Source organism: Vanellus vanellus (assembly GCF_965231255.1).
Source record: "Vanellus vanellus genome assembly, chromosome: 27".
Taxonomy (NCBI): Eukaryota; Metazoa; Chordata; class Aves; order Charadriiformes; family Charadriidae; genus Vanellus; species Vanellus vanellus.
In genome coordinates, this window is record NC_138932.1 from 1,470,634 (window position 1) to 1,491,549 (window position 20,916).

General features: G+C 63.5%; 2 protein-coding genes across 2 annotated transcripts; both read left to right on the top strand.

Moving 5' to 3' along the window:
• The first annotated feature begins 3,805 nt into the window (after positions 1 to 3,805).
• MTMR11 (myotubularin related protein 11) lies at positions 3,806 to 10,093 on the top strand. The gene is made up of 14 exons (XM_082496070.1): positions 3,806 to 3,865; positions 3,964 to 4,121; positions 5,216 to 5,288; positions 5,426 to 5,568; positions 5,698 to 5,951; positions 6,196 to 6,283; positions 6,371 to 6,459; positions 6,559 to 6,680; positions 6,792 to 6,855; positions 7,145 to 7,499; positions 7,588 to 7,758; positions 7,942 to 8,184; positions 8,442 to 8,714; positions 9,268 to 10,093. The coding sequence occupies exons 1-14, from the start codon at positions 3,820 to 3,822 to the stop codon at positions 9,400 to 9,402; spliced, it is 2,214 nt and encodes a 737-aa protein (XP_082352196.1). The 5' UTR covers positions 3,806 to 3,819; the 3' UTR covers positions 9,403 to 10,093.
• Positions 10,094 to 10,822: 729 nt separating this feature from the next.
• Positions 10,823 to 16,235, top strand: SF3B4 (splicing factor 3b subunit 4). Its single transcript, XM_082496140.1, has 6 exons — positions 10,823 to 10,863; positions 12,025 to 12,153; positions 12,391 to 12,933; positions 13,366 to 13,560; positions 15,009 to 15,179; positions 15,709 to 16,235. The coding sequence occupies exons 1-6, from the start codon at positions 10,830 to 10,832 to the stop codon at positions 15,891 to 15,893; spliced, it is 1,257 nt and encodes a 418-aa protein (XP_082352266.1). The 5' UTR covers positions 10,823 to 10,829; the 3' UTR covers positions 15,894 to 16,235.
• Positions 16,236 to 20,916: the final 4,681 nt, after the last annotated feature.

Below are 20,916 nucleotides of genomic sequence, written 5' to 3' on the forward strand. Positions count from 1 at the left end.
GCGTGCAGCGCGGTGCCGACCGTGTGGGTCGAAGCCACCGAAGCCGCTCCGTTGGGGGGTTCGACGTATCCCGGTGATGGTTAACGCCGATTTCGGTTGTTCTCTTTGGTTTTATCCACTGGGGCGGGCGGAGATGGGGCATTTTGGTGGCCCAGGGAGGGGTTTCAGTGGCCCACAGGGGGGGTTCGGTGGCCGCGCTCGCCGGCGGCTCCCGTGCGCATCCCCTTCTCCCACAACCGATGCCGGTGAGCGGATCCATCCCTACGGATTGGGGGTGGGCTTGGGGGGCCAAATACCTGTGTTCTTGCCCCAAATATTAAGCGACCTCTCATGTTTCACCCCAAATATTAAGTTTAAAACCCCCAAAAGCGACTCCTGACCGCGCGGGGGTTATATCCCGGGTTTCTGCCATTTATTTTCCCCATTTATTTTCCCAGTAGGAAAATTTTCCCATTTATTTTCCCGTTTCCCATTTATTTTCCCGGGAGGAGAGCGGCGGTTTTGTTTCCGTTCGGGGGGTGTCCCCCCAACCGGGAGCGCTCGGGACGCTCCGGACCCCCCCCCAGGGCAAAGGCGGTGGGTACAGGAGGTGGGAAAGAAGGCAAAAAGCGAGTTTTGGGGGAAATTTCTCCCCATTTTGGTTAACCCCCCCCTGCTGGAGGTGGTGGGGTGGGCAGTGCCGCCCGGTGCCGATTTTCAGACCCACTCACTGGTGGGGGATCCCCACCCCACCCCCCACTCAACGGGCACCAAAGCGCCGGTGTTAAAACAGGAGCGGTTTTGGGGAGTTTTGCGTCAATCTTGTAAACGTGACGGAGTTGTGCGGAATATCGTCGTACGGAGAGGGGGAATAAACCCGTCTGTGCGTCCCCGTGGGGAAAATCCTCTCCAGTCCCGTTCGCGGAGGGGCTCTCGCTCCTCCTCCTCCCCAGGGTGGGGGGTTTTGGGGGGAAAAAGCAAATTGGGATGGGTGTTTTGTGTTCTTCCCGATGAATTTTGCCTCTCTGGGTGGTCCCCGCCGAAAGCCGGGGGATTCGGGGGGGGGGGATGCGACGCCGTCCCTGTCCCCATCCGCCTGGAAGGGAGAGGAGAAACCAACCCCGGGGTGGGGATAATGGAGAAAAAAGGGCAAAACTCACCCAAAAAGCTGTTCCCCACGTCTCGGGGGGGGACGGGGGGGACGGAATTATTTTTCTTCTTTTTTTTCCCCCCCTATTAAATACAAATTATATTTATTGAGAGATATTATCCCCCATCCACCCCTTCCTCTTCCCACACCAAACCCGGGTGCTCTTTTCGGGGTGTGGGACCGGATATTTTTCTTGCACCTCTTTTTGTACAGCAGAGGGGGATTTGGGGGGGGGGGGGGAGGGGGGGAGCGAGTGCAGCTCATACTTTCCTGCAGGTAAAAAAAAACCAACCCAAACTTGGCCCCGGGAGGGTTTTTCTTAAAATAAGTGCACTTAGCGGTGTGGTTGGAGCAGCGGCGGTGCCGTGGGGCTCCGGGTTATCCTCGTGGGTGCGCGAAACCCCTTTTCCCAAATATTTTATTTTACCCAACGAACATTTCCCCGCGGGGACGTGTGTTCCAGGGGGGGGAGGGGGGGGGGGGAGGCTGCCGGGACCCTTTGGTTATCGCCGATCCTCCCGAGAAGTGACCCGAATTAATTAATTAATTCTGCGATTTGTTTATTGGCAAAAGACTTCTTTTTTTTTTTTTTAATTATTATTATTTTATTTTGAGTTAAATGTTACGTTGGTGGTTATTTTTTATTTCCACTCCTCGGCTGTAGCGAGCACTAGATGGCGCGTGGCGATCGGGCTGTACACCGCGTCCTTCGTTAATGCTACCGTAGATTTCACTGACAATAAACAACGTTCAACTAATTAAGCGCCGGGCAGCGCCTGTGCCTCCTTCCTCCGCCCCCCCCCCCCCTCGGCCCCAAATCCCCCCACTTTGCGGCTGTTCTTCATTCCCCTTCCCCCCCCGGCGCAGCACACCGTCCCCTTTCCATCCTTTTTCCTGAGCGTTGGGGGAAGATTTCCATCTCTTTAGGTACCGAATTCACATTTTTATTAAAAAAAAAAAAAAAAAAAGCGGCCGCTCCATCACCGTTTTTGCCCATTCTGGCTGATTTTTGGAGGGAACTGTTTCCCCCGCTGCGTTAGAACGCAAAAAAATCAGCGCCGCTTGAGACGGTTTAATATTTGAGCAGCGCAGCACGAAGGTGCCATCCGGCCGCGGCGCGGGCGCGGGGGCTTTTTTTATTGGATACTGAGCTTAAAACGGGCTCAGAAAGAGGAAAATTGGCCCTGATGACGTTCGGTGGCGGCAGCTACGGCCCCATCGCGCCAACGCCGGCGCTGCCAACGGGGACGGGCGGCCGCGGCCTTCCCCCCACCCCCCGCTGCGTTTTGGGGGGGGTTTGGGGGAGCGATCGCGGGGAGGTGGGAACCCCCTTTTTGGGCGGCCACGAGCGTTTTCCCACGGGATTTCTTTACTTTGGGGGTTTTTACGGCAGCTCCCGGGGTTTTTCCTCCCTCCCCAGTGCCGGCGCGCGGCCGCGGCGGTGCCCAGTGCCACGTCGGTGCCGTATCTCCCACCACGGCCAATTTTCCTCCGGCTTTCGGGGACGGCCCCGGCTGACCCCGAGCGGCGTTGGGATGAAGCCCTGCAGGAAATTCCGCTTCTCTGCCAAGTGCCGGAGCCAAAGACCTGACCGAGTTCCCGCCGGGATGCTCCGCCGGGTGATTTTTCTGCCACGGGAGGAAAATTGGGGTGCACGAGCTACCGCTCTCCCCACCCCCACCCCCACCCACCCCCCAAAACCCTAAAAATCTGTGGGCAAATACACCTCAAATAAGATTTTTCGCTGGAGCTCGGCCGACGGTGCTGCCTTTCCCGCGGGTTTATCCCACTTCGTGCCGGCACCAGCGTCTCGGCTGAGCCAAAGGGATTTGGGGTTTTGGGGTCCCCATGGCAGTGGGAGGGGGGGACAAATATGACCCCCAGGGCCACTGTCCCCCTGCAGCGGGGTCGGGGTTGGTGGGTGCCGCGGTGGGGATGGGGCGGTGGGAGCTCGGCGGGTTTGGGGCGGTTTTTGCGGGGTTGGGGGGCGAAGGCGGCGCCGTGGGGCTGAGTCACGGAGCAGTGGGATCCTCCCGGCAGAGTCCCGGCCCGGGAGAGGCCGTGGGGCCCCGGGGGGGGGGGGGGGGGGGGGACGGGAACGGGATGGGGGTTTGGGGGTCCCCCCTGCCCTGCTCAGGGGGTCTCGGCTGGCGCAGCATCCCTGGGGGGCTGTACGGACCCCCTCCGGCGCCCCACATCCCTTATGGGGTGTCGGGGGGCTGTGTCCCCCCCCCCTCCAGCACCCCACGTCCCTTTTGGGGGGGGACGCACTGCCCGACCTCCCCCATCCCACCGCGGGGCCCCCGGGGCTCCCCCCACTTTCGGGGGGGTTTGGAGGACCCGGGGGGGGGGGGCGGGATGGGGAGGGGGATGCCGGGGCGGGGGGGCGGGATGGGGACCGGGGGGGGGGGGGGGAATTTGGGGACGGGACGGGGGGCGGAATGGCGGAGGAGGGGGAGGGGGGGGGAATTTGGGGACAGGGGGGTGGGATGGCGGTGCGGGGGGAGCGGGAGGGGCGGATTTGGGGACCGGGGAGGGGGGGGGGGGCGGGATGGCGGTGCGGGGGGGCGGGATGGAGCCGGGGCGGGCGGTGGCGCTCGGTGTTCCCGGGCCGCCCCGTTCGTTCCGTTCCGTTCCGTTCCGTTCCGTTCCGTCCCGCCGCGGTCCCGCCCGAGCAAAGTCCCTCCGCCATGAGCGCCGCGGGCGGGCGGCGGCCGCGCTTCCCCGCGCTCCCCGGTACGGCCGGAGGGGGGGGGGGGGGTCGGGGGAGGGGGGGGAGGGAGGGTCGGGGCACCCACGGACCCCCCCCGGGACTCAGCGCCCCGTCCCCGCAGGGGAGATGGTGCTGGAGGAGGCGGAGGGCGCCCGACGGCGCTGCGGAGGCGGCGGCGGTGGTGGTGGTGGTGACATCGACGGCGACAGCGACAGCGGCGGCTCTGTCCCCGGGACGCTGCTCTGCACCAACCGCCGCGTCGCCTTTCTGCCCGCGCAGGTGGGACCCGACCCCGACCCCCCCCGCACCGGGACACCCCCCGGCCCCCACGGCCGCCCCAGCCTGACCTCGTCCCGGTCCCGTCCCGACCCCGTCCCGGTCCCATCCCAGTTGCACCTGACCCCCATCCCAGCCGTATCCCACCCCCCATCCCACTGCATCCCGACCCCCACCCCAGCCCCGTCCTAACCAGTGGCAGCCCCGTCCCAGTCCCATCCCAACCCCATCCTGACCCCCACCCCAGCCCCGTACTAACCAGTGGCATCCCCACCCCATCCCAGTCCCATCCCAGCTCCATCCCGACCCCCATCCCAGCTGTATCCCAACCCCATCCCACCCCAAACCTATCCCCATCCCGGCCCCATCCCAACTGTACCCTGACCCCATCCCAACCTCATCCTGACCCCATCCCGGCCCCATCCCAACCCCCATCCTGGCCGCATCCTAACCGGTGGCATCCCCACCCCATCCCAGTCCCATCCCACCACATCCCGACCCCCATCCCAGCCCCATCCTAACCAGTCCCATCCCAACTGCACCCGGACCCCATCCCCACCCCAGCCTGACCCCATCCCAGCCACATCCTGGCCCCATCCCAGTGGCATCCCAACCACATCCTGGCTGCACCCCAACTTTCATCCCACTGCATCCACACCCCATCCCGGCCCCATCCTTGACCCATCCCAGTGGCATCCCAGCTCCATCCCGGCCTCGTTCCAGCTCCATCCCAACCACATCCTGGCCCCAATCCTGGTTACATCTACACCCCATCCCAGCCCCATCCCAAGCCCCATCCCAGTGGTGTCCCAGCTCCATCCCGGCCCCATCCCAAACCCCATCCCGGCCCCATCCCAAACCCCATCCCGGCCCCATCCCAGCCCCACACTCGCTCATCAGCCGCAGACCCTCTGACGTCCACCCAGGGAACTCCTCGCTGCGGGACGCGGTGGGGGACGAGGGGCCCAGCCGGGCAGAGGCAGTGGGGTGCCAGATCCTGCCCCACTGCCCGCACCGGGGGTGGACACACACACACACACACACACACACCCCCTCCCACCCCGGGACAACTTCCAGCTCTCCCCCGTCTCCCGCAGGCCCCCGGCTCCCGCGCCTTCCTCCCCAGCGAGTACGACGTGGCGCTGCCGTGCATCCGCAAGCTGGTGGCAGGTAAAGGCGGCAGCCCCCACCCGCCACCCGTGTGATGAGCCGGGCAGGTCTCAGCCGGTGCTGATGGCTGTCCCCATGTCCTCCCCGTGTGTGTGTGTGTGTGTGTGTGTGTGTGTGTCCCACCTCGCCCACCGCAGCCAGCAGCTTCGCCAAACCCAAAGTGCTGACGGCCGCCTCCACCCTCAAATTCATCCCCGAGGAATTGGCCGTTTTCTGCCGGGATTTCCGCCTGCTCCGCTTCTGCTTCCAGGAGAACGGGTTGGCGCTGCAGGCGTTCCGGGTGAGCCAGGGTTGGGGGGCGCTGGTGGTTATGGGTTGGTTTGGTTTTTTTTGGACTTTGGGGGTGCTGCGTGGCTTTCTGGGGGGGGTTTGGGGGGGCCTCACGGCTGGTCCTGGCTCCTCTCCGCAGGTGGCCAACGCCATCGCTCAGGCACGGGAGGCGGCCACGTGGCTGGGGGACACCGGGGGGGGACACGGTGGGTCCTACTCCGCTGAAGTCCACCTGGAGGAGGATGAGGAGGATGAAGAGGAGGAGGAGGAGGAAGGCTCGGCTGCCACGCTGCTCTTCGAGAGCCTGCGCGACTGGGAGAAGGAGCTGCAGCGCCTGGGCGCCGCGGGCTGGAGGGTGAGCGCCGTCAACGAGCGCTTCGATATGGCCCCCAGGTACGGCCCCGGGTGGGCGTCGGGGTCCACTGACCCCCAGCACCACACACTGGGGGGTCTCAGCAGGAACCGCCCCCACCCCAAAGGCACCGGTGATGGGGTTGGGCGGGAAAATCCTCCCGTCTGCCCACGGTTTGGGGAAAAAAAACCCCGTGAGCCACTCGAAATGGCACCCTGGGATTTGGGGGGTGCTGGGGGGAGGGGGGGGGATCAGCCCCATGCACTGCCCCATCTCTCCCCACAGCCTCCCCCGGTACCTGTGGGTGCCCAGCGGGGTCCTGGACCACGACCTCAAACGCACTTTCGCCCACTTCGAGGAGCGCCGAGTGCCCGTGAGTGCCCCGGGGGGGGTGAGGGGGAGGGGAAGGGGATATGGGGGTGACATGGTGGGGGTGGGTGTCACCCCCTCTGTCCCGCAGCGCCTGTGCTGGCACCATCGGGGCGGCGGAGACCTCCTGCGAGCCGCCGGCTTCCACGCAGCCTCCGAGCCGGGCAGCGAGGATGTGAGGTGAGTCACACCGGGGGGTCTCGGGGGGGAGAAAAACGGGGGTCTGGGGGTGCTGCCCCAACCCAGCCCTGCTTGGGGGTCCCTCTGTCCCCCCCACAGGTGCCTGGAGGCTCTGCTGGTGGGGGGCCGGGGGCCCTGCGTGGTGGCCGACGCGGCCGAGCTGCCCACCCTCGCTGACATCCAGCTCGCCCACCTCAAGCTGCGGGCGCTCTGCCTGCCCGGTGAGCGGGGACGGCGATGGGGGGGACGGGGGGGGGGGGAATGGGGACTGCCCCCCCCAGCCATGGCGGGACTCCTTCTCCTCCGCTGACTCCCCCCGTCCTTCGCCCCAGGCGCGGCGGCGGAGGAGAAGTGGCTCTCGGCCCTGGAGGGGACGCGGTGGTTGGACCACGTCCGGTGAGCGGGTGGTGGGGAGGAAGGGGGCGGGAGGGCTTTTTTTGGGGTGCAGAGTGGTGGGGGAGGGGGGGACGAACGGCCCTTACCCTAAAACCACCCCCACTATGGGGGATGACCCCCCCCACCATGGCTTGACCGGGCGATGGCGTTGCAGCGGGTGCGTGGTCACCCCACCGCTGCCGCCGTGAGCATCCCGGGGTGGGCTGGGGGTGGTATTTTGGGGTGTCCTGACCCCCCCCACCCCACCCCCCCCTCTTTTTTTTGTGTGTGTGTGTGTGTGTGTCCCCAGCGCCTGCTTGAGAAAAGCCGCCGTGGTGGCGTCGCTGCTGGTGGGGAGACGCTGCTCCGTCCTCCTGCAAGGTAGGCCGGGGGGGCCGGGGGGAGCGAGGAGAGGGGGGAGGCACCATGGGGACGCCCCATCACGGCGCTGTGTGTGTGTGTGTGTCCCCGTGTCCCCCGGCGGCCCAGAGACGTCGGACCGCGACCTGAACTGCCTGCTGGCCTCGCTGGTGCAGCTCCTGGGGGACCCCCACGCTCGCACCCTCCCCGGTTTCCAGAGCCTGGTGCAGCGGGAGTGGGTGGCAGCCGGACACCCCTTCCCCCACCGACTGGGGCTCCTCCGTCGCGACAGCCCCCGGGAAGAGGTGAGGGCCACCCCGCCTCCCCCGTCACCCCGTCCCCGTCCTCGGCGGGGTGACACCTCTGCGTGTGTGTGTGTCCCCCCCACCCCAGGCCCCCGTTTTCCTGCTCTTCCTGGACTGTACGTGGCAACTGGTGCGGCAGTTCCCGGCGGCTTTCGGCTTCACCGAGGCTTACCTCCTGGCCCTCCACGACAGCAGCTTCGCCCCTTACTTCAGCACCTTCCTCTTCAGCTGCCAGCGGCAGCGGGGCCGTGACACCCCGGTGAGCTCGTGGGGACGACGGCACTCCTGCTCCCTTGCCAGATTTGGGGCCGGAGGTGCAGCCTCCCCCCCCCGTGCAGCACCGTGCCTCAGTTTCCCCATCCCCGTGCCAAATGGGGGGTTGACCCCTCTCTCTTTCCCCCCACCTAAAACCACCCCGTTTCGCTCGCTCTCCTCCCCGCAGCACCGGCGGCGCAGCCAGACCTACACGCCGGTGAATGGGTGGCGGGACCCCCCGGCGGGGGGGCGGCAGCAGCGGCGGGGGGGCGGCGGGGGCAGCGCTGCCGGGGGGCTGCCCTCCGTCTGGGACTGGGGGTTGCGCTACAGCCGGCAGCAGCGGGCCCGCTTCCGCAACCCGGCGGGCGCTGCCGGCACCGCCGGCGCCATGGGACCCCCCGACACCGCCGACCCCCGGACCCCCGGCGGGGTGAGTCGGGGGTTGGCTTCAGTGGGAGCGTGGGGGGGGGGAGGTGGGGGTCTGCATGAGACACCCCCCCCAAACACACACTCTCCCGATGAATTTGGGGCACTCTGCCTGTTAAATCCCTTCCCGCTGCTGCGTGCCCCCCAAAAATATACCCCACTGGCTTTCCCCCCACCACATTTTTCCCTAATCCCTGTTTTTTTTTTTCCCTAATCCCTGTTTTTTTCCCCTAATCCCTGGTTTTTCCCCCCATGTCCCAGCCCGCCGACGCCTGGCCGGGACCAGGAGCCGGGAACGTGTTTGTGCTGACCAAGGGGACGTTGTCACCCCAACCCTTCCCCTGGAGGAGCGGCCGCCCCCCCCCCCGCCTGTCCCGCTGGGCCCCCTCCCTGGAGAGCCTGGGCGAGCGGGGGGGCAATCCGGGGGGCAGCCGGCCCCCCGTGCCCCCCCCGGGGCTGCTGCTGCCCTGCGCCGCGGGACCCTCCGTCCGGCTCTGGCGACGCTGCTACCTGCGGGGTCTGCCCGAGGCGCAGGTAACGCCGGCAGCGGGGCCGGGGGGGTCTCCCTGGTGGGGTCTGTGCGGTGGAGTTGGGGAAACTGAGGCACGACTGGCGCCCGGGTGGGCACAGACCGGGGGCTTCCTGGTTCAGAGGGGGTTTCTTCTTCCCCGGCCGTGTCCTGCTGTTTCGGGACATGGGTTGAGGCTGGTGGGGGGGTCCGTGCGTGGCCGTCCTGACCCTGTGTGTGTCTGTCCTACCTGTGCCCACCCATCCAAACTGATGTCCATCTATCCCGACCCTGTGTCCATCCATCCAACCCCATGTCCACCCATCCTGACCCTGTGTCCATCCGTCCAACCCCATGTCCGTCCATCCTGACCCCATGTCTGTCCATCCGACCCCATGTCCGTCCATCCTGACCCTGTGTCCACCCATCCAACCCCATGTCCGTTCATCCCATCCCCATGTCTACTTATCCAACCCTATGTCCATCCATCCAACCCCATGTCCACCCATCCCGACCCCGTCCACGTGCCCCCCCGACCCCGTGTGCCTCCCCCTGGCCCAACACCACGTCTCCCCGCAGCGCGGGCGCTTCGCCCCGTCTCCGGCCGGCCTCGCCGAGGAGCTGACGCTGCTGCAGGACCGGCTCAGCGCCTGGCAGGCGCAGGGACCCTGCGCCGAGGCGGCCGCCGGCAGCCCCCTCGCTCCCTCGCGGTGAGGGACGCCACCGTGGGGGGACACGGCTGCTGGGGCAACACCCCCGGGGCTCCCTCTGGCTGCGCGGGTTTTGGGGGACCCCCCCAAACCGCTCTGCGCCTTCTGCTGTTGCCTTGAAGTGGTTGCCCGCTGCCTCCCTCCCGGCGAGGGGCTTTTTGGGGCCAGGTCCCTGCCGGTGCCGGGGCTGGGGGAGGCCGAGCCCCGACGGTGCCCCCAACTCGCACGGGGCACAGCAGTTTCCCGTTTTTTGGTGGTTTTTTTTTTTTTTCATTAAATTCTTGCTACCTCCACAGAGGCTTCGAGGAGCTCGGGGCTGGGGGCAGCCACATCCAGCCCGGGTGAGCAGGATGCGGCCCCAGCGCGGGGCATTATTGGGGGGGGGTTTAACCCCGCAGGCTGGGGGGGATCCCCCGGCTCCATTGGGATTTAGGTGCCACGGCCATGACGGTGCTGCGGGTCCCCGAGGAGTGTGGGGACGGCCGGATCGTGGCCCCCGCAGCGCCCTGAGCCCATGTCCCGCTCCCATCCCCTCCGCCACAGGACGGCGTGAGGGACCCACTCCGGCACCCCGAAATCCCTCGGAAGGGAACGGGGACGCTGGGAGAGGCAGGCGGGGTGCTGTGCCCCCCTCCCCCGGGGGGGTCCCACCAGAGCTGTATTTCAGAGCCCATTAAAGCGCAGTTTTGCCAACGGCGGCGCGTGGCTGCGATGGGGGAAATGGGGAGGGGGGCGCGGGATGGGGGATCCCCGGCACGGGAGGCTGAGGGGGGGCCTGCGGCCACGGGGGTGCCCAGCACAGCGCTGGGACCTCCTGGCACTGGGATCCTGCCATACTGGGATCCTGCCATACTGGGATTGCCCCTGCACTGGGATCTCCTGGGACTGGGATCCCTCAGCAATAGGATCCCCCACCACTGGGATCCCCTCCCCAGCACTGGGATGCTCCTGGACTGGGATTCCTGGCACTGGGAACCCTCAGCACGGGGTTTTCCCACCACTGGGATCCCCCCCCATACTGGGATCCTTCCATACTGGGATCCCCCAGCACTGGGATCATTCCCTACTGGGATCTCCTGGCACTGGGATGCTCCCCACTGGCCCCCAGCACGGGGATCTCCCCATACTGGGATCTCCCCCCCGGCAGTGGGGTCCCGCTCCTGGCCGCCAGGGTGATTCGCCGCCTGTCACGGCAGGGGATATCGCGACAAAAGGAGGGCGGGGACAGCGGCGGCGGCGGCACCGGCCCGGTTATACACACTCCCCCTTCCGCCCGCATTCAAGATGGCCGCCGCGCCTTCCCGGCGCTCTACCGTCACTTCCGCCCTCCCAGCGTGAGGGGGCGGGACTCGCGCCTGCGTTTGGCGTCACGGCGGCGCGGCGTTGCGTGACGGCGGCGCCAGCGCGGGCGGGAGCGGGCGGCGGGGCAAGATGGCGGCCGGGCCCATCTCCGAGCGGAACCAGGGTGGGCGGCGGGGCCGGGCCGGGACCCGCCGCGGGGGGCTGCGGGGCGGCCTGGGGGGCGAGCGGGGCCGGGGGGGTATGGGGGAGCTCTGCGGGGGGGAACCCTGATCTCTCTGGGGACGGGGGGGGCTCTGGGGGGAGCGTGGGTTCCCTGGAGATATGGGGGGCTCTGAGGGGGGACTCTGGGCTCCCTGGGGACGTGGGGGGCTCTGGGGGGCGGCATGGGCTCTTCTGGGGATGGAGGGGGGCTCTGGGGGGGTGTCTGGGCTCCCTGCGGCCGTCGGGGGGCTTTGAGGGGGGACTCTGGGCTCCCTGGGGACATGGCGGGGGCTCGGGGGGGACCATGAGCTCACTGGAGAAGTGGGGGTCTTGGGGTCTCTGGGGACATGGGGGTCCCTGGGGACCTCTACGGGTGGATCTTGGGCTCCATGGGGACGTGGGGGCCGCTGGGGGGACCCTGAGCTCCCTTGGGACATGGTGGGATTGGGATCTCTGGGTAGGGGCTCCAGGGGATCTCTGTGGGTGGACCCTGGGCTCCTTGGGGGCGTGAGGGGGCTCTGGAGGGGGACTTTGAGCTCCTTGGGGACATGGGAGCCTCCGGGGGGAACCCCATGGGGACCCCCCTCCCTTGGGACATGGTGGGGTTGGGGTCTCTGGGGACATAGGGGCTCTAGGGCTCCCTGGGGACCTCCACGGGTGGACCCTGGACACCCAGATGCCGTGGCAGAGCTCTTTGGGGGGGTCCCAGGGGTTTGGAGGGGAGCATGGGCTCCCTGGAGACATGGGGTGCTCTGGGGAGGGGCAGGGTGACCCGGAGGCTAAGGGGGCTGTGGAGAGGACCTGGGCTCCTCAGAAATGCGGGGGGGAAATCAGCTGGGGGGTCTTGGCCTCGCTGGGCACAAGGGGGGGGCAGTAGGCTTCCTGGGCACTCAGGAGCTGGAATGGAGGGGGTCTGGTCACCCTAGAGAAAAGAGGGGGAGCACAGGCGCCTCCCTGGTTGAGGGTGTAATTAGGGGGGGATGTGGTTAAAAGTTTAAAGGGGACTCTCTGCCTTGGACTGGAGTGATTTCAGCATCAAACCCTCGAGTTCTCGCACAGCCGAGACTTCCAGCTTCCCGGGCTCGCAGCTCTAACCCAGCTTTTCATTTTCCCTCTGCTCAAGATGCGACGGTGTACGTCGGGGGGTTGGATGAGAAGGTCAGCGAGCCGCTGCTGTGGGAGCTCTTTCTCCAGGCGGGACCGGTGGTCAATACCCACATGCCCAAGGATCGAGTCACGGGCCAGCACCAAGGTGGGATATTTACTGCTCTCTCTCAAAAGCTGCGCACCGAATAAAATGTTTTAGCTGGGATCAGAGAGTGATTACTGCAGGAAGAGAGGGGAGGGGTGGATGATCCCTGGGGGCATCGTCTTCCTTGCCCTAAGGGGAGCCTTGGGGTTGCTGGTTTTAAATCAGGCGGGGTTGGATGAGCTGTGGGAGGTCGGGGCTCTGCCCTTTCCTAAAGCTCCGTCTGGGGACTTGTTGCAGGCTATGGGTTTGTGGAGTTCCTCAGCGAGGAGGACGCGGATTACGCCATTAAGATAATGAACATGATCAAGTTGTATGGGAAGCCTATTCGAGTGAACAAAGCCTCGGCCCACAACAAAAACCTGGACGTGGGTGCCAACATCTTCATCGGCAACCTGGACCCCGAAATCGATGAGAAGCTGTTGTATGACACCTTCAGCGCCTTTGGGGTGATCCTGCAGACGCCCAAGATCATGCGCGACCCCGACACGGGCAACTCGAAGGGTTACGCCTTCATCAACTTCGCCAGCTTCGATGCCTCGGACGCTGCCATCGAGGCCATGAATGGACAGTACCTCTGCAACAGGCCCATCACCGTTTCCTACGCCTTCAAAAAAGATTCCAAAGGCGAGCGGCACGGCTCGGCCGCCGAGCGTCTCCTGGCAGCCCAGAACCCGCTCTCGCAGGCGGATCGGCCCCATCAGCTGTTTGCCGACGCTCCTCCTCCTCCCTCTGTCCCCACTCCTGTTGTCACCTCCCTGGGACCTGGCGTCACCCCTCCAGGTGGGTAAATGACGCTGGCACCCACCTCTGTGCCCCGTTGGTTGACAGGAGGCTGTTGTGCCGGTCCTGGGGGGAAATGTGTTCTGCCGTGCCTTGTGCGGAGCTGCTCCTTGTCGCCTGGGGAGGCTCGGGGCAGTGGCACTGCGCCACGTGGGTGCTCTTTGGTGACAGTCGGCACAAAACCCGCTGCGGAGCTGGCAGGACCTTAGGAATTCCTCTTCCCTCCCCGTGGCAGCTCAGCTTACGCTGTCCCAGGGCTGAGCGGAAGCATCCTGCTTCTGTCTGCTGTTTTTTTTTTTTTTATGGTTCCTGTGGCTCTTTGTCTTTTCACCTCCTTCCTGATTGCCTGGGAGGGTTGTTTGGTTTTTTTTTTTTGCTTTTGGTTTGTTTTTTTTTTATACTTAGTCGGATTCTCGCCGTCTCTCTTCCCAGGCCTCCCGCCTCCGGGATCATTCCCCCCACCGGTGCCACCCCCCGGAGCGATGCCTCCCGGTATGCCTCCTGCCATGCCACCCCCACCCATGCCGCCGGGCGCGGGTGCCCCCGGCCCCCCCTCCGGAGCTGCGCCCACCGGGGGACACCCGCCTCACCCACACCCCTTCCCTCCCGGCGGGATGCATCATCCAGGTAAGCATCGGAGGGGTATTGGGCTCAGGAAACGTCGCTTGTCTTCCTCTTCTGGGGGTGGGCTTGGGTAAGTCGCCCCCTCCTTTTTCTTCCCTGAGGTTCTCCTTCTGTAAAACGGGGAGAAAACTGTTGCTGTCCTCTGTAAGGGACTGAACGCAGCATCTTTCCCCGAGACGTTGCTCTCTGCGGCACAGGGCGGCCCCGTGAAGAACAGGGAGGGACTGTGTAGAAGCGAGTACATCACGTTGGCGGCGCTGTGCCTGGTTTCTGGGTTTCTCTCCTGGGTGTTCTAAAACATGTTAAAAAAACAGCCTGGAGCGGGGCCCAGCGGGATTTACAATGCACTTTGGTAATTTACCAAGTAGTGCCCTCCTGGGAGGCATCCAGTCGGGTCGAGACATTAGTTTCCTCGATCTGTGAAGGTGCGGGACACGGGAAGGCAGGGTCTGTCGCAGCGCGGGCTTTTAAGGTCTCGGGTGCTGTTCTGGCTGGGAGGATGTTAACGAGACTCCAAGCCGTCGTCATTTTTCTCTAAATTAATACGTTAAGTGTGAACCTTCTTAGCACAGTCTGCGGCTCTGCCAGGCAGGAGCTAATTCAAGACGCGAGAACAAAATGTTTCTTTGATTCCCTTCCATTTTTAGCTCTGTAGTACTGGGGAATGAGCAGCGTAGACATCTAGACTCTGGTTTCAAATGCAAAAATTAAGTGAAATTTGCGATTTAATTCTAATATTTTTTTTTTGTTGTTTAATCCTGCCTGCTCTAAAACGACCCCTGCACCGAGACACTGGCTGATTAGGGTGCTTTGTGTGATCGTGGCTCTGGCCGTGTGAGTGACCAGATGGCTGCTGCTTGTGCCCGATTACAAGCTGGCTTTTCGGGCTTTAGAGCAGCCAATTATGCACGGCAAAGGAAAGCCTGACCGAGCGCTTCCGCACCGCGTGCCCTGTGGAGCCGCGCCACGCTCTGAGGTTTCTGAGGAGGAGTAAAGAATCCTTGTGTGTGGTTGTTTGGGTTTTTAAAGAGATAAAATAAGAGAATAATAGAAAAGTAGATGCAGAGGGACACCCAGGGTGCTCCTGCTCAGAGCAGGGCGAGCGTCAAAGCCAGGTTTGCTCAGGGAGCTTGTCCAAAATCTCCAAGGGGGGTGATTTCTCTCTCAGCCCCTCTCCCAGGGCTCTGCGCTCGCTGTCACACCTTTCTCCCACACACGCTTACGTCCAAGCAGCGTTTCCTATGTCGCGTCCTGTTCCTGTTGCCTCTTGTTGGAGAGCTTTGCACTTTTGCCTCTTTAACCCGCCTTTTGGTAGCAGAACTCCCTTTGCAGACCTGATGTTGTAACCGCACAACTGGATTTAGCGCCCCTCTGGGCTTGTGGGTGCCCAGAGCTGCCGTGCCCAACGGTTGCCCTCGCCACCAACGTCCTTTGACTCGTTATTCCCCCAGGAATGCCTCCCATGCAAGTGCACCACGGGCCGCCAGGGATGGGGCAGCATCACCCAGGACCACCGGGCTCCGGAGGGCAGCCTCCCCCACGGCCCCCGCCTGGCATGCCGCACCCTGGACCGCCCCCCATGGGTATGCCACCCCGAGGACCTCATTTCGGGTCGCCCATGGGTAAGTGGGTGCCTGCAAGAGGCGGTATGTGTTCTTTTCTATCGATCGTAACGCGCTCTTCGTCGAGCTCGGCGCTAGCTTCGGCCCCGCGCCCTCCCTCGTTCCCAGCTTCACGGGGACGGGAAGGAGGCGATGCCGCGGCCTCCCTGTGGAAGCGGTGTCGCGCAGGAAGACCTGGCAGGTGCGAGCTGCTCAGCCAGGGCCTCCCGGGGCTTTCCTCGTGTTCGTCATGACGTGGGCGGCTCCACATTCTCCTGTGATTTCCCTCCGTGTCTCGCATTGGGATAGCGACTGGGCTTTGCCAGCCCGGAGGGTTCCCGAGAGCCGTCATGTCCACCAGCCGTGGTTGGGGGGATCATAGGGGAGCTGTTCTCCAGTATGTGATGGTAGAGGGGCGCCAAGGGAGAGCGTTGCCCCAAACCGTGGGCTCCCGCTAGAGCTCGCACCCAAGGGTGGGGTTTTGGGGGGTGGATATCGGCTTTTTCCACTTCTCCCCGCAGAGTTTAACGTCTGTGCTCTGTCCCCACAGGTCACCCGGGCCCTATGCCGCACCACGGGATGCGCGGCCCTCCTCCGCTGATGCCTCCTCACGGCTACAACGGTCCCCCTCGCCCTCCGCCGTATGGCTACCAGAGAGTCCCCCTGCCCCCCCGGCCTGCGCAGAGGCCCCCCGGGGTGCCGCCGCGTGGCCCCTTGAGGGGCCCCCTGCCCTAAATGCGGTACTGGTAAACCCCCCTCCCTGCTGGGGCTCCTTCTCTCTCTGTCCTCAAACCTTCATTTCTCCTCGGACTAACGGACCCGCACCCAAGAGGGGCAGTTGGCTCCAGCCCTGTCGCAGCTCCCCCCTCTTTCTCTCCCTCTCTCCATCTTTTTCCCCATTTCTTTTTATAGTGTTCATTTTGGTTACTTTTCCCCTCCTCCTTCCCTTTATCTCAACCTTGAAGATTTTTCAAGGTACTTTTACCAGGGGTTTGTGTTTTTTTTTTTTCTATGTAAAACAGTGATGGCCCATTTACAAATAAAGCATTTTAAGAACCGGGGGTTGTCCCTCTGAAATCGGGACAGTTCTCTGCCTGTTTGTGATCGAGACGCTGATCGCCTGCTGACTCCTCTCGCCTCGCGCGCCTCCATGGGGAACGCCCGCGATGGAATTCATCGGCCCGCGAAAGCTCTCGGCCTCTGCTGGTAACGGACCCCGTGTATTGTGTCTCGGTGAGGTGCTGAATTTGGGTTGATACGCCCGGTCTCTTGCTTTATCCGGGTTGCTTGTGGATGGCTGACAGGCTCCGTGTAATCCCGTACGCCTGCGGTGAAGAAAATACACGGTCGAGCCTTAAAGCCTGTCGCATCCATGGACGCTGTTGTCCCAGAGAGCACGAGTGAACTGGCAGCGTGTTTGGAGGAGCAATTTGGCAGTGAAACTTGCTCTCCCGAGTCCCTCCCTGGTCCCTCTCCACGTCTTTAGGTTTTTTTAGAAATGCGTTTCGGTTTGATGTTGCTCGCAGCCACAGGAAGCCCTTATCGCTGTGGTTCTGGGGATATTGTCAACCGGGGGGGGAGCAGTAAAATTGAAGCGAAGCGGTCCGGTTGGGGGAAGAGGCAGAGCAGATCTGGGCCGCTTTGTGGGGCTGAGTCGCCAGAACCGTCCTGCCCCTCCTAAGGAATTCGGCGTCTTCACGCCGCCGGGACCGATAATTGGGGAAAGTGTAAAAGCGGAGTCTGTGGATGGAAAGTTTCACGCCTTCCCCGGCAGTTGGGAAGGTGTGAGGAGGGAGGGGGTTTGCCTCTCCGCACAGCTCCTGACGGGAAGGCGGAGGAGCCTGCGATTGGAGACGGGGAGAGAGGTGTTGGCTTTATACGTATGAGGCTTTAAATCCGGGTGATTTAAAGACAAAAAAATGAAAGTGCTTCCAGATATTTGGCCGCCTGGAGTTGTTTTGTGGCTTTATGCGAGAAGCAGGGGATGTGAACGGGGGACTCGTGGTTTTTGGCTGTCGCGACTCCTCTTGGAAGGCTGCTGCGGCTCTTCGGTGCTCCGCAGAGAAGCAGCCGTGCGCACAGCCTCGATTTTACTCTTTGCTGGTTTATTTCTGTTCTATTTTAACGTCCTAGGGCTAAAACTGACCTTTACCTCCCATCTCTGTTCACCCTCGCGGGCCAGAGAGAAAGAGCAGTGCCGTGCTTCCCCTTCCGCCAGCACGAGGTTGTTTGGTGAGTGAGATCCGGAGGAATCCAGAGCCGGATTGCGGATGGTTGGGGAAACGGCACAGCTGATCCACTGAGCTTTATTTCTCCTCTGCTTATGTTGCCTTTGGCACGTGAGCGGCCACTGAAGGATCGGTGAGACGCACTGGAAGAGCTCTGCGCTTGCTTTGGCTGTTCTGTGATTATACTTTGTCAGAGGCGGGAACGAAATTAACGTCTGGGCTGTCCTTAGCTTTTACCACTGATGGAGATTGTCGTGCTGCCCCTTGAACAGACGTCCCTGCTCCAATCCAGCCTTCAGTTCAGGACCGTCGGAGGCAATTTGGGGCTTGCTGTGTTGTGAAGAGTTTCCAGGACCGCTCCTGGAAGGTCAAAGTGGTTTTGGGAGGGCTTATCCTGACCGGGCAGAGCACCCGGTGCCCCCACTGAAATGGGGAGTGGATGTGCTCAGCCGGTATTTAACCCCCGCTGCTGAGCCGTGGGGAACGCTCCCCAGTTTATATAGGGAACGCCGAATTCCAGAGGAGGGGATGTAACTTGCGCAGGGCCCCCCGGCAGAGCTGGAGGCACCGGGGTGCTCAGCGAACCTCGGCGAGTTCCTTAACCCCCGCTGCGGGCCTTGGCTGTCTCTGCCCCGGGCAGAGCGCTCCGCAGCCCGGCGCAATCGCGCGAGTTCAGCCTCCCTCCGAGGAACGCGCCTTGCGATTACCGCTGGGTCGTGTCCAGCCTGACCCCGTTCCCGCTGCTCGGACGGTAAAACCATGGGAAGAGCCGGCCGCAACCACGGTTGCCTGGCCGCGGGCAGACGGGGAAGCGGGACGCGGGTCTCTCCGTGCCGGCGGTGGCTGATGAGCTGAAGTCACAGCACGATTTGGCGCCGGTTCCTCCGCCTGCGCTGGGGGGAGAATGAGAAGTGGCTTCACAGCTGCTGCTTGGAGGAGCGGAGCTGAAGCGGGAGGAGAAAACAGGGCTCAGGTGGAAATTAGCAGTAAATCGTTGGTGGTTAAGAGGCCAGAAGCTGCGAGGAGCTCTGCTGGCTGCTCCGGAGCCGACGGCAGCTGGGCTGTAGGTGTTTTTCTTGAGAGACGCCTGGCGAGCGCGTTTTAAAACATACCTAATGTTTGTGCTGATCTTCCCGTGCATGGGGTTGCAGTTTGCCTTTCGCTGCTGCGGTGGGAGCGTTTGCCTCCGCCTGGATGCAGTTCAAGGCGATAACGCTCTCGCTTTTCATTAGGTGCGGACGAGGTAGAGGTTTAAACGATGAGTAGAGGGGAAGGACTTCCCGCAGCGGAGGAAAGCGCCTCTGAAGCTGAGCAAACCTTAAAGCAGCGGCAGCGCTGTGGGGTTTTAATTGGTGATGGACGGGGAGAGGGCTGCGCGGGGCTCTGGTTTCGGGGGCACCGAGCGGGTGCTTAAACCGTCCCGGTCTTAGTGCTGGAGAGCAGATGATGGAAGATTTTGCTGCCAAGGTTTTGACCGAAGTCAAACAGTCCCCTGGAAAAAAAAAAAAAAAAAAATTCCGCGATAGCTACGGCAACTAAAAGCGTTCCTGGAGAGGAAAAAATCATGCCAAGGCAGAGGGAAATGGCCGTCCATCGATGGGGCTAAACGCGTGCCAGAAGCGAGACGTCTCAGCCTCGTGGCGCTCGCTGCGCCGGAGAGGTGCGTGGCCACCACGTCCCGGCGCGTTGGGTTAAGCCACCGATGAAGGTGCAGATCCACAAACCCCTTCTCCCACCTCGGAGCCTGCGAGCGATCCTGGAGCTGGCGGTGAGCCGCGGGAGTGGGAACGCGCCGCCGCCGCCTCCGTCATCCCAACGCCTTAATCTGCACCGAGGCCGCGCTCAGCACCATCTTCATCCGCATCCCTCATCCCACTGCTCTCCGGATGCTGTTCTCCAAAGGCAAAATGCTCCCGTCACCGCAGGAGCTGCAGCCCCGGGACAGCCGTAGCCCGGAATTCGGTGCCGTTTGCCGTAAAGCTTTGGATTTAATTTCACGGCAGCCTTAACCTGTCGGGTTCCGACTTCCGAAAGCCTCTGCGAGATGTGTGTGCGGGGAGGAAACAGCTATTTTCATAGCAAAAAAGTAAATAGATGCCTCCTCTTCTCCCTCCAGTGGGAGGGTGGGGAATAGCTGTGGTCCGGACCGGTTGGGGAGGGAGCGACAAGAGCAGTAACTCCCTCCCCATCCTTTGCAGTCAAATTTGGGGAGGGAGAGCCCAGTTTGGACTACTGGAATGGGCAGGTTTTGGTACGGGAGGGGCGGGATGCGTGTTTGTGGGGACGGAGGTTATCTGCAGCTTGCGACGGTCAGAGATGCTTCGAGATCTCCGGAGCCCCAGGAGACTGCGTGTAGCCGGCGAGCCCCGGGGTGGCTTTGCTCCGCTCTTCGCTCAGGGAAAGCGCCGGGACCCACCCGGGGCAGCCGATCTCCCTGCCACGGACGGGCCCCCCCGCTTTTGTCCCATTCCCCCAGTTTTTTGCTCTGTCCCCCCCAGTTTTGCCTCATCCCCCCCCCCTGTTTTATCCCGTTCCCCCCAGTTTTGTCCTGTTCCCCCCTGGTTTCGCCCCGTCCCCCCCTTGTTTTGTCCTGTCCCCCCCCCCGCCCCCGGTTTTTACGCCCTGACAAATGTGCTGCGATCCGAAGCCCTCAGGACAGGAAAAAGCCATTCCTCTGTCGCGGCAGCGCCGCGTTTCGCTCCGCTGACACGCGTTAAAGCCTTCGGGCTGAGCGCGAGCACCGCGTGCTCGGACGGGCGGAGGCGGAAGGGGAGAGGGGACGCGGAGATGCGCCAGTGACAGTGTGGCACATGAGTCACAGCTTGACGGCGCTCGGTGGCCTCGAGGGAGACAGCGCTCACCAGTCCGGCCCAGGCCAATAATGGGACTGGGCGCAGGGGCTCGTTGGAGCCCAATTAGCCCCGCGGCACGGATGCGACGCTGGCGCAGTCCCTGGTGGCCCTGGGTGCAGCCACCCGCGCAGCGGGGACACGGACCCCCTCAGCCTCCTGCAGATGGCTTAGAGACCCCAGTGCTCTGCCACCTCCCCCCTTTTGGGGTTATTTCCAATTATTTCTCAGCTCCCACCTTCCTACGTCCTTCCCGGTGTTGGGTACCACTGGCGTGGACTGGTCCTCATCCCAGTTTGCCCAGTCTGAGCTGAGGTCCTGCTGGGCGGGCTCTTAAAGCGTCACTCCAGGCGCTCGTTCCTGCTTTTGCTGTGCTCGTTTCGGCCTCGAGCACACTCTCCTCCTCCTCCTCCTCCTCCTCGTTAAAGGATGCTCTCGTGCTGGGGGTCCGGATCGTGCCCGAGCTGCTGCGAGCCCGGCACGGCCGTGGCGCGGGAAACCTGGCTCTGCCCACGGACCGCGTGGCTTTTGGGGCTGACACCCGGGAAGCTGAGACCGGCTCAACTCATTGCATGTGGGATGCAGGGGGAAGGGGGGCTCAGGGGAAGGTCCTGCTTGGACAGGGGACACCTCACCCCGCCTCCGGCCAGAGCAGCGCGGGTACCGAGGGTGCTCTGTGCC

What these genes read in the sequence shown, in the direction of transcription:
- MTMR11 (XM_082496070.1), top strand. Translation starts at nt 3,820, where the DNA reads ATGAGCGCCGCGGGCGGGCGGCGGCCGCGCTTCCCCGCGCTCCCCG. An exon ending in TGGCGCTGCAGGCGTTCCGG is followed by an intron (nt 5,569 to 5,697) that starts GTGAGCCAGGGT and finishes TCCTCTCCGCAG; the next exon opens with GTGGCCAACGCCATCGCTCA. An exon ending in GCGACAGCCCCCGGGAAGAG is followed by an intron (nt 7,500 to 7,587) that starts GTGAGGGCCACC and finishes CCCCCACCCCAG; the next exon opens with GCCCCCGTTTTCCTGCTCTT.
- SF3B4 (XM_082496140.1), top strand. Translation starts at nt 10,830, where the DNA reads ATGGCGGCCGGGCCCATCTCCGAGCGGAACCAGG. An exon ending in CATCTCCGAGCGGAACCAGG is followed by an intron (nt 10,864 to 12,024) that starts GTGGGCGGCGGG and finishes CCTCTGCTCAAG; the next exon opens with ATGCGACGGTGTACGTCGGG. An exon ending in CGGCGGGATGCATCATCCAG is followed by an intron (nt 13,561 to 15,008) that starts GTAAGCATCGGA and finishes TTATTCCCCCAG; the next exon opens with GAATGCCTCCCATGCAAGTG.